The 12,928-nt window shown below is 30.1% G+C and overlaps 1 protein-coding gene across 6 annotated transcripts in view; it reads left to right on the top strand.

Annotated features, from left to right (window-relative positions):
• The window catches only part of LOC143237724 (trichoplein keratin filament-binding protein-like), a 51,542-nt gene that overhangs the window by 18,121 nt on the left and 20,493 nt on the right, over positions 1 to 12,928 (top strand). For all 6 annotated transcript variants that reach the window (XM_076477258.1, XM_076477257.1, XM_076477255.1 and 3 more), the window contains exons 7-10: positions 2,010 to 2,183; positions 2,843 to 2,955; positions 7,327 to 7,393; positions 8,686 to 8,858. In XM_076477258.1, coding sequence (XP_076333373.1) covers positions 2,010 to 2,183; positions 2,843 to 2,955; positions 7,327 to 7,393; positions 8,686 to 8,858 — 527 coding nt within the window. The remainder of the gene's footprint in view (positions 1 to 2,009; positions 2,184 to 2,842; positions 2,956 to 7,326; positions 7,394 to 8,685; positions 8,859 to 12,928) is intronic.

Genomic DNA, 12,928 nt, shown 5'->3' with positions numbered 1-12,928 from the left:
ATTCAGAATCTCACCAGCTACAATATTTTGTATCCAAGTGATCATTTATATTTATAATGTAAAATATACATTTTAATTAAAAGGAAGGGAAAGTATGATTTTTAATAGGATATGTAAATTGGTCATCTTTCTTTGTCTACTGCGATGTTATTATTCATGCAAACAGTTTCAGGGTAATAGGTGTGAAAAAAGGTTTTTGGAGTTATTTGTAAAACCAAGTTGAAATTACTGACTTTGTAAATAATGGACTGCTAAGAGTTACATTGGATTATATTTTCCTCAGTTACTTAGATTGGAGCTATAGTTAACAAAGAACATTATGTAGGAACTCCCACTAGTTTATCATTTTTATAGTTTACCAAAGTGACCAATTTATCACACTTTTTAATTTCCAATACAACTTTCTTCCCCTTGTTCCATGTACTTAATATAAATAACTGTGTTTCTTCCACTACATCTTTATGTGAAAGTCAATTTGTAAAAGTGAAATAAATTTTCTTTTCTGTTGGCAAATACAAAAATAAGTGTACAAATACAGAAACGAGACAGATGCTTACTCATCAGTTTATTTCTGGATATCTTCATGTTTGAGACTGGACATTACAAAAGCAAAATGTCAAAACAAGATAATTACATAGATCACAATATAAACAACTTGAGAAAAATGTTCTCAATTGTATACAATAGAGTAATCGGAAATATGTAATACTGACCATGGCTGCCATTTTCAAGTAATGGAAGATATTACTGATTAGTGCACAAGTAAGTATTTTAACATTTCGCTGTCATATCAGTGAACCATATTAGGAAAAGATGTAATTTTAATTTTGTTAAGAAACGACATTAATATGTTATGGAAAAATGGTTTCACAGTGTTGAATGGTACTAAATAATTTGCATTTTGGTTTACAGCCTGGAAGCTCCATAATATAATAGTTTGTTAGAGATACTGAAAACTAGAGATAACGTTAAAATATAAACATAAGTCTAGCATTATTAATTATACAAGTTAAAAAATGTAAAACTATGATATAAAGGTTTAGATAGTGTATGTATACTTTCATAACTTAAGTTCTGAAGTTCATTGTTAAATATTTGATGTCATTGTGAATAGTGATACTTAAAAATGTTTTATTGTTGTCAAATTGTGCTTTATTTTTTTATTGATGATAAACCTTTATTTTATGGGGTTTTTTTTAAATTGGTAACCTTCTATCAAAATAACAACAATGTTTAGGGACAACAAGGAATATGTTGGTCCACCTTGGCTGTCCCATCCTCTGAGCCAGACTAAAGCTGTAAAATAATAGAAAAACAAATATCAAAGCTAGTCCTTATCATTCATATGTCATTCAAACTTTATTTTAAATTCACTCAAATTTACTGTCTCTACAACATTCATTGGGAAACCACCCTATCTAAAGAAATAAATGTCTTAGATGAAGATGGTTTCTGCTTTACCTAAATCTATACTTGTGTCCTCTATACTTCTCACCACTAAGTATGAAAAATATTGATGCATCATCATTATAAATTCCTTCTATAATTTTAAATACTTATATGAGATTACCTCTAACTCTTCTTTTTTTCAAGAGAAAACAATTTAAGGGATCTTAATATCTCATCAAGTGACAATTCCTCCATCTTAGATACCATTTTAGTAACATTCCTCTGAATCCTTTCCAACAATTTCTTATCTTTCATAAGATAAGGAGCTTTACACTGAACACAATATTCCATATGTGACCTAACCAGTAACCTATACAATGAAGAGATAAGTTTTTTTCTTTTGTGAATATGATATTAACCATTTTGTTAAAAAGTTAAATGATTGATTGATGGATTTTTTTAAGTTTGTAGACTGTTGTTGAAGTGACATGAGAGCTCAGTTTCATCCTGCTTTTGGAAATGTGCTGTGAGTTACAGTAAATATTATTTGTTTTGGGTAAATATGATTATTTTGTTGACATAATACAAACCCTAACAGTTTGCTGCTAATTGATACGTAGAAAACAGCAAGAGAAATTGCAGAGGACAGACTCCTCTTAGCTACAATGGAACAAAAGAGAATAGAAGAAGAGAATAAAGCAGCTGAATTAGACAAAAAGAGGAAGGAAGAAGCTGAAGCATGGGCTGAGGGTTTAAAAAAACAAATAGAAGAAATCAAACTCAAGGAGTTGCAGGTTAACATATTGATAGATGAAACATTAAATTTTTATTTTATACAATAAAACTGATTACTTCTGAATGAGAGAATTAAGTCAAGTAACAGTGAAGAAACAGATTTTTGAATCAGTAGGTGTTCTAATTAGTTTGCTGCATATGAAAAGATGTAGAAATTTTAGATTAAGGAAACGTTAATAAATTGTATAAAAATAATTTTAAGGTGAAAAATTGTAAAGTCCTAATGATGTGTGAGAAATTAAAAGTTATGTTTAAATGTAACCATGAGAGTGTATCATAGGTTTAATTAATACTTTTCAGCATTGTCTCTAAATATGTGAAATTAAACTAAAATAAAAAACCTTTTTTTCTAAAGCAAACTGGCTCTGTTTATAACAAGTACCTGTAGCATAAACTCTTAGGCATTTCAGAGGCTTTGAATAAGAGAGAGAGAGAAAGGTGCTGTCTCAGTTAAAAAACTAAAATACAACAAGCTTGGTATGTGTCTGTAAGCTAGAAATTAAAGAACTGAAGTATGACCAAAACTAGTCACTGTGAAAGTAACATTAATTATTAATGCAATTATATACATTTTTCTGAAGCACCCTAATATTAAATTAGTGATTTTTAAGTTGTGAATTACTCTTTCATACCTACATATTTTTCTGTGATGTTTTAGACGCAAATGTTAAAAAAGGAAGAGTCTCTATTGATGCAGAAACAACAGCAGATAGAAGAGATAATAATGAAAAGAAAAGATTTAGAAAAAGCTCAAGAGAAGAGGAAAATGAGGTAAATAAATGTTATTAAAAGAGATGGTTATCTAGAGTACAGTGTTTTAAATATTAAACACCTCACTGAACATCTTTTTTTTTAGTGTTACCTAATTGTTTTACATTCAGAACACTGGTAAAAGGTGTGAAGGACAAATCCTGTTGATGTTTAGAACTTATTTCTTAGAATATCTATTATACATTAAAAATAGTAAAAAAATTGAGTTTGTGATAATTATGTGAGCTTTAGGCAATCCAACATTCATTTTTGAAATGGAAAAGAAACATACCAAATTTGAAAATCACTGTTTATAAAGGGATTAGTAATCATAGAAATGTTCCATTTCTAGTCATTTTCCACACACTCAACTGATCTTAAACTGCTTAATTGTTATCAGAGTATTATGGGGATTCCTGTTATACATCATGATGCATATTTATATATTATGGGGGTATACATTCTTGAAACATTTTGACCCACCATTGAATAACACATTGAACATGTGTTTACATCATTCTCCATCTTGGCCCATGGGTGATGTATCACACTCTACCCAGTAAATTAGTCTGACAACATTGACACACTCTAGTAATGGAACATGGCAATGTTGCTTCACATACATTGGTAGTACAGTGCTGTATGGTATGTTTATACCTTAGGACAGTTGGGGAATTTATTCATGTTGTTAACAGTTTGAATTTCCTGTAGTAGTTTCAGTACAAAGTAGTTCCTAATGTTGATGATGTGTTTAAGAAAACTTTAAAGTTTTACATGTGGATAAATGTTGCACAATAAATTTTGAATTGCTTTTTAATTTTAAAGCATCTTTATTGGTGAGTGTGATAATATTATATCAAGCTCTTTTTCATATATTTTCACCTATTTTATTGAAAGCTTGAAACCAGAACTGAATAGATTGTTTATTACTGGTGAACTCTTTTTAAAAGTATAGTGGAAGATAGAACATTTTGTAGCTACTGATCTTTTTATAACTAAGTTGTTTTTCATATTTGTTGTATGTTTTTTACTTGAATATTGCCACCAGATGGCTGATAGCTTGTATAAATATTGAAAATCACCTGTTATTGTATAGTTTATTGTAGAAAGTGAAGTTTTATTTGTCTTGTAATTTAACTTCAGGAGGTGGAGGTTTAAGCTTTATTTGTAGTGAATTATTTTATTTTAAAATACTGGTTGTTACCTTTAGATTAAAAGATTTTGAACAGTAAAGAAACCAAACAATGTTTTTGGAAGCTGAGATAAGACAAGGAAAAAGGTGTTGCACAATTAGAAAGAACTAAGTTGAGGAAAGATTACAATTGAAGAATTGTGTTTAGTATTGTAGATTTTTCCCCTTGATTAGTCACTCCTTCCCTAGTGCCACAACAGTGTGTCTGCAGACTTACAATGCTAAAAACCAGATTTTTATACCTGTGGTGGGAAGAACATAGCCCACTTTGTAGCTTTGTGTTCAATTACAAACAAAAAACTGCTCTTGGTTAATGACATTACAAAAAAAAACATTAACACAAAATAAGACATTCTTAAGTTTAAAGAAAAATCAAATAAGCAAATCATTTTCAAGAGATTCTAATGATGTCATTCTATTTTTTTCTAATTATAATATAAATGACATATAAATGAGCGAAAAACGTTGTTCGCTCTTCTATGTAAAATATTTTCTCAACCCAAACGAGCCGTTTTTGCATATATATTTCTCTACAAGTGGGTTTTCTCGACATCATTGATTGTAATAACTAAGCCTAGTTTATTTTATTACAAAAGTTTACATTGAAAAAAAAAGATTCAACTAAATTTAGAGAAAAGGAAGCTAAGTAGATATATGTGGAAGTCAAAAAAAGAAAATATTATAAGTGAACAATTATAAAAGTAATTAGAACAATGGGCTTCTGTTGTTTATGGGTTACCAAAATACAGAAATCAAATTGTCCAATGGTACCTTTTTATATCAATATTGGATGAAATAAATTATCAAAATTTTTGAGTAATGATTTAAAAAAATCATATATAATGAGAATAGCTTGTAAGACAGTTTTGACTGTGTTATTAATGTTTGAGTTAAATTTTGATTGTGATGCAGTAATTGCACCATTAAATAAGTCTTAAATTATGTGTGAACTTGGTTTACAATAATGAAAGTAACTTTGAAGGTATACCCTAAGAAGTTTGTTTTCTGGTACTGTGCCACATAGCAACAAAAAAATTACATTATTTGTTTAATGGAGAGGAATATGAACAAAGGAATGGAGTTAATACGGGATTTAGCTTGGCTTCTGTATTAATAAATTAGCAAAAGTATCCAGCTTTGCTTGGGTCATTAAGTTGATATATGCTACATGACACTGTGTATTCCTAACCCATTTTAGCATAAAAGTATAACCTTTAGACTTTTGTTGCTAGGTTGCATAACATAAAAGCTATTATTAAATCATATTATTACCAAAATATACTAGCTTATATATATGGTTTTCCACTAACTTACATCACTAAAATGATGTGCATTTAAAATGACTAATAATACTTAGATGCTTACTCTCAGGTTGACTGAGTATGGGTGCAAAATTTCATGTTTAAGTTCTTTGTCTTTGGAGCTATGGTGGTCATACTTTTCTACATGGTTTATTGAATAAAAATGTAAACACGTCGCGTGCATACCTTCACGATCCACTTAGTATGTATGAAAATGTCAGGTTTCTAGGTTCTTTCCTCTTGGAGCTGTGTTGGTTACACACAAATAAGCATGACCTTTTATTATTTTAGATGTGTTAATGTTATCATGAAAGAATTTGGTTATAAAAATGTCCAGAGAAATTTAAACCATTAACAAATAAAAGATATGTGGATGGCATTTATTTGACAAATTTCTTGATTATCTAAATAAATAACAGTGGAATATTAAATTATCCATGAAAAAAAACTTATTTATCATTCTTGAACACCTTGGTTATCAAAAATAGTAGGAAATTCAAAACTGATTTCACAATAAACCAGCATTTGAGAATTATATTCTAATTTAATAGTTTTATTTCAAAGAAATTCTCAGAAAATCTTTTTAGAATTCTAAAACTGACACTTACCAGCAATATAGAACTATTCAGAATAAAGATAAATAACATCAAATGCTGTCCAAGTAAAAAGAATTTTCCTCTGAAAGCAATCATTGGCATAATCAGTAAGTGCATCAAAAAAGCAGCCACTCTCAAAGAAGAGATATGTGATGTACCCAAAAAAAAAGATTCTTTATATAAAACTCCCATTCAGTTATAAACATGTCTTGGAAAAAATTATCTTGTGAGACATTTATCCACAAGTAGAAAGAGTTATCCTTAAACCCATCATGAGAATAGAGAACTACTTTGTGTTTAAAGATAGAATACAAAAGACAGACTGCCCAAATATTGTTTGAATATATATATATTATACCTCAAGAAAACTGGCAGATTATATTAGATAAGAATGTAGTTATATTTCGGTAACAGTCAAGCTGTTTAAGTTTCATTGAGTGTAGAAAATGACTACAGGTTCAATATAAAAAACAAACAAACTTGTATTCAGTTCTGGTTTAATGTTTTTGACATCCATTCTGGTTAAAAAGTTAGAACACAGAATCATCTGTAAAAGTTGTAATGTTTTCAAACAAGACCCAAAACACCAGAATTGAATAGATTAAGTACTGGTGAGCTTCTTTTGAAAGTATAATAGAAAATAGAACATTTTATAATTATTCTTTGATATTCTAAGTTGTTATTTTACTTTTGTTGAATTTTTTTTCACTCAAAAATGGCCATTGGGAAGGTAACAATTTTTGTTGATATTCACAGAAATGTTATTACTATTTGTAAATGAAACTTGTTAACAATGTTTATTGATACTAAAGCTGTCACCAGGAGGAAGCAGAATTAAAAATTGTAGTTGGGTATCTTAGAGCAATATAATCTTCAGATTAAAAAAAATAATTTTTTTATCCCAAAATTATTGTTGTCTGTCAATGAATTAATCTTACATACTGAAAATGTATCTTTCAGATATGTTGAAGCTGTTTATTATTGATTTTGAGTAGAGGTAAAAACAATATAGAATAATACCACTTTGTTACATCCTTAATGCTGTAATAAATTGAAGTAATTTTCTTGGATGTGTTGTAACACAATATAGACTTGAATTTTTGTTTCTAGATCAATATAAATTGACAGATGATATGGCTATCAAAAACAAAAATGCTAATTTTTACAAGTAAGAGGATAATATTATGCAAATGTAATAATGATGTTTTTAAAAACAAAAAGTAACAGCTTTTAAAATGTTTTTCTACTCTAGCTATTATGATGATTAATGAGATGAAAACTATGAAATTATCTGTTATTTTAGAATAGCATTAACAAAACAATGGACACATAAATTGAGAAAGAAAGCTCAAGAAGTCCAAGAAGATCTGGTATGTAAAGTTTTATTATTTTATGTTTTGTTGATGAGATGTTAAAACCATCTTTCCTACAGTAACTATAATGTGTTTTATAAAAATTTATCTAGAACTGTCAGTTTGGCCTGGCAAGGCCAGGTGGATAAGGCACTCAACTTGTAATCCGAGGGTCACGAGTTTGAATCCCCATCAAATCAAACATGTTCGCCGTTCAGCCATGGGGGAGTAATATGCTATGGGCAATCCCCCAATTCGTTGGTAAAAGAGTAGCCCAAGAGTTGACGGTGGGTGGTGATGACTCGCTGTCTTTCCTTTAGTCTTACACTGCTAATTTAGGGAAGGCTAGCACAGATAGCCCTCGTGTAGCTTTGCGCAAATTCAAAAAACAAAACAAAAACAAACTATCAATTTTGTTAAATCTTCGTTATTGCTCTTTACCAACTTTAACAGTTGTTGACAAGTGTAATACTATTGCATTGATCTGAACTTAGAATTTAGATTTGTTTATTTGTTGGAAGCAAGTTTCAATGGTGATGTGTGACAAATGTTTTTCTCCATATAAAATAATGCTATGTAATGAATGACCTCATAACACACGTACAAGTTTTTAAATTAAATACAGTGATGTGATGGTTTATTTTTTTTATTTTTTTACATGCTTTACAATAATTACTGTACACTTAATCTTAAAATTATATTCACATTTGTCCATCCTGTACAGATTTTCAACAAAATGTTACATGTACTTTTACATAAATTACGTTTATTAAAACTTGGTCACATTTTGTGACGCTTAAAATGCTGACATTTACTGGCTGTAGATTTCTCTAGACCAGTCATGACATGATAGTGTTATCAGTTCTAGAACTCGCAAGAAACACATTGCTAGTATACAAATAGTGAACAGGCCACATGAAGTGTCATTTCTGATTAGCATTTGTATATGTGTGCACTTAAACACTATTTTTTTCTCCATTATTTATTTGTCACTATGACAACAAAAGTTTGTGTAAATAATCCAAGCATGTTCTGTTTGTAGTAGATTTATTGTAAATTTGATGCATGTAAGAGTTTTTTCTTCCCGATTTCTAAAAAAAAAAATATGTGATAGAAGAAAATGTATATAATTTCAAAACTGCATAGTTGAATCATAGCAAATCCATTATTAAAAACCAAAACAACTTTTATGAAGTTTAGGATCACAGACCTACGTTATTGACTCATTAAGTAGTTTTTACAAACTGAAAGTCTGTTTTAGGTGTCTATATCAGTTACTTATTAAGTTTTTGTTACTTATGTATTTTTAGGAAGTAGATAAACAACTATTAGAGTACCTGTCTAAAGAAGAAGGTAAAGAACAGGAAAATGAAAAGGCTAAGAAAGAAAGAGCCAGAGCAGATCTTGATTTGATGCAGAAGATGATCCAAGAACAGATAAAGCTAGAAAAAGAGAGAGAAAATGAATCTCAGTTACTTTTTCAGTAAGTTTAGTTTTTTATTACATATAATTAAAATTTACACTGACTTAATTATTGGTTGTTCATAAACTTCATCAATGATACATTTTAACAACAAATCAGTTGCTTTTGGAGATATGCATGAATTATTTTCATGATGCATTCATTTACAATTTAAACTCATTATAAACTGACAGAAACACAATACAAAAATAGCTTTTTGTCTGATAGAGAAATAATATAGAAATATATTATACTTCCAGATGACATTAGTAATGTTATAGTGCGTAACCACTTTGTATAGATATTTTAAGCTCTCAAGCATCCTTAAAATTCCCAGATATTTTGGATTTTGTTGATATTCCTAAGAAAAATTTGAGAATTTTTTTAGTTTTGTATATATCTCACCAAGAAACTGAGTATGCAAGGGAAGTCAAAGTTTTTGTTGCATGTTATTCTTTAAATATTTCATAGCTACATATTATTGAGTTTCTAACTGAAACCATTATTTCCAATGAATTCTCAATTTCTGTTTCATCATTAGTATACCTAAAAAAATGAATATTGATAGTTCCATAACATGTTTTTATTAATGTGATAAGCTATAATTAAGTGGAAATATTCCTGCACACTTCTCAGTGAATAAAGACTGAAGGAGTATAGTGGTGTCTCTTTCACTTATACTTGGCTACTTATAAATTAAAATCTCTTATAGCTAGTCTTGTCTAGAAATAGGTTTCTTGTTCGTTTACAGAGGTATCCTGTGCTTTTTGTTTCTGATAGGCTGTTCTAAGGAGATTTCACTGTATATTGATGTTTTTTTGTTGTTTTTTTTTAATGATGTTTGGAAAATTTTAGTTATTACACTGTGTAACACAATTTTTGTTCCTGGATAGTATGTGTTATTTCTTAATTGCTTATGTTGTAAAAGTACAGAAAATGGCCACTATTTCTTTCAAACTTTGCTTTTGTGACCTGTATAATGAAATTTAGAAATTAACCTATTTTCTATGTAAAAATAGGCAAATTTGCACATTTCCATTCACAAATAATAAACAACATATCAATAAAGATTTACATGCATTTATACTAAAGTAATACAAAAATGAACCAAAATATTTAGAAGTGAGTAGTTTTCGAGATTTGCAACTGTAATGTAAATCACTTTCACATATCAGCTTCCAATATATGTCTCCCATCATGTTGTCTTTATATGCTCATTGGTAACAGCGTTCAAAGTCCAGTATATCTTAGTGGAAGTGCTATTTTTGCTCCTCTGAGTATGTGCTCCTTGAATTTATCAAGATGAGTGTCAAGAATATGGATTTTCAGGGACATCCTGCAGCCTATTTTGCTATAGTTCTTCACCAGAACCTCAACAAGTTCCACATAACTTTCGGCCCTGTGATTGCCCAATAAGCCCTGAACCACTGCAACAAAGCTGTTGCAAGCTTTTTTTCCTTCCAACTGAGCTTCTTGGGGAATTCTGTGCAGTCCAGGATCTTCTTTATTTGTGGTCCAACGAAGTCACCAGCTTTGACCTTTGTCTCAAACAGCTTAGGGAAGAAGTCTTGAAGGCTGCAGACTCCTTATTAAGAGCTGTGACAAAATTGTTTCATAAGACACAATTTTGTATGCAATGGTGGGAACAAACATCTTTTGGAAGTCCACTAGTGGCTCACACTTGAAATTTTGCCTCCCATAGAGAACTCAGTCCATCATGGCCAGTGCTTCCTGTTGTAGTGCATTGTGATGTCCCTGCTGTCCCAAAAGCAAAGATAATAGTTAAACTTGGTAAAGCCTCCTTGGAGATCCTTCAGGAATGCTACCATTTTGAAATCTCTGATAACCTCCTAGCTATGCTCATCATATTTCAAGGCTTCTAGCAGGGTCTTGATGCTGTTGTATTTCTCTTGAGGTGCATCAAAAGATATTTAAATTCTAAAGGTAAGTTCTGCAACATTCTAGAAAGTTTGAGAAAATTATCTATCAGCTGCTCAACACTGAATCTACCTTGAATGTTCTGGAAAATGGGTAAATTTGAAAATTTCATTACCCAGGCCACAAAAGCAAAGTTTGAAGAGAAAAATAGGTCTTTTCCATTTACTTTAGGCATAAGCAATTGGGAAATAACACTTTCTGCCCAGGAACAAGAAAAAGTAAAACTTTTGTTACATAGTGTTATTTGAATCCAGAAATGTATTCTTCCAAAATTGTTTTTTAGCTAGTTGACTAAAACAAAATGATTTACAGGGATTTAAATTTGGAAGTTGCAAAGCTGATGTGTTTTCACTGAAAGGATGCTGCATATACTACAGAAAATTGTTCATAATTGACAGCTCTGGTTTTAAGCAGGTTATGCAGTCCAAAGTACTCAAACATCAGGCTTTGACTGAAGCTAAATTGAGCACAGTAGAGAGAGAATTCTTTATTAAAAATCCTGTCTGATGCCTTGAGCAGTGAGAGCATTAGTGTTAGTGAAAAACATTGTTTATCAGTTATGTTAGAAGAAGAGGGAAACAAGCATGCATGTTTTATAGCTGTGGGGTCAAAGTATCAAAGAGCATATAACATAAGCAGAAGTTCTTTAGAAGGTGACAGTTGTTCAGAATAATTACTTGTAAATGTTGTTGTAGAGAAGTGTAAATTGGATAGATGCAAGACATCTTACCTTATATTGGATGGTTTAAGAACTTGCTTCTAAAGACCTTGTAAGACAGGATATGAAATGCTCCTGCAGCTCATGCCATTGTATAATAAAACTGATATCTCTTAAGTCTGAAACAGTGTGCTCTCTTTGTCAGATCAGAGTGAGAACTAGTTGTTGAGTTCTTGAAGGAACTGATGTTTGAAAATGCAAAGGATACAGATGTTTCCAAACAAACTTATTGTACGGAAGTGGTTTCCAGATCTGATAGCTCTAATGTAAGTAAGGAAATATGGAACCAGATCAAAGAGGAAATAAAAATATCATGCCTGCCAACTTTAATTACATTCATTCCCTGTAATGTATATGTAGTACACAATTTTTTTTAATTTAATTTTTTTAAGGTCTAAATGTGCATTGTGTGTTAAGTATTATAACTTATCTCTGAACTTTTTATTGTGGTACCTATTATGTTTTCAAATAGCTGGAAATTTTAATTTGAACTTAGAAGTTAATTGAATGTTATGTATCATATTTATGATATTTGTCAGCATGATTTATACACACAATTTTCGTTTTTAACACATTTCAATATACAAACAATACAATTTATAAGTTATCACAAATAATGATTTATATACAAAAGGTGTACAAACTTGCAAACAGTACTGAGTCTTCTATGTGGTCTGGAACTGAATATTTCACTGATGGTTTATGATGAACAAATTAATTTTGAGTTGATAAACTTTCTAGTTCTCTGTTTTTAACTGGCTTGTTGTTTCAAGCTGACTTTTGTCTGATGAAGGTGTTTGATGTCCTTGTTGAAATCTTAATGTCTGAAGTTAATTCTCTAAAACTGAAAGGTTTGTAATATTTAAAATCTATAAATCTTCCTGACCTTATATCCATAGTTTTCCAAATATTAACATTTATCACAATTATAGCTTCTGAGGTTTATAGTACACTGATTGTAACAAACCAACAATGTCAAACTGTCTCTCCATGGACTGTGATGGCTACCTTTTATAATTATCAGGCAAGGTTTTGAAAAGCTTAGCTGGCAACAGACTAAAACATATATTGATTTTTACACTTGAGAATCTTCTACAACTTTAGGTAATTGTGACTTTCACAATGCAAATTTAGTAGTATATGTGAAATGCATATCTAAGTATATATTAAACTGAAACAAACATAGATATTAAAATAAATATATAATAATAAATCTATTACTAGTGGAAAATGAAATTAGTTATTAATCTGTTCTACTTTAAGTCGTCACCTTACAAAAGAGATTTTCAAGAAGTGAAAGAGTAGTTTGGATTTGAGAAAGAATTGTCCATTATACACATGTAATGTAGGTAGTTAACATTGCTGCCTGTAATACAAATGATTGTAAAAACAGGGAACCTATACTTGGATATTTTATGATAGTTCAGTTAAAGAC

This window comes from Tachypleus tridentatus, chromosome 13 (assembly GCF_004210375.1).
Source record: "Tachypleus tridentatus isolate NWPU-2018 chromosome 13, ASM421037v1, whole genome shotgun sequence".
NCBI classification, from domain to species: domain Eukaryota; kingdom Metazoa; phylum Arthropoda; class Merostomata; order Xiphosura; family Limulidae; genus Tachypleus; species Tachypleus tridentatus.
Note: the sequence above shows the minus strand (reverse complement) of the source record. Positions and strands in the feature narration are given on the sequence as shown.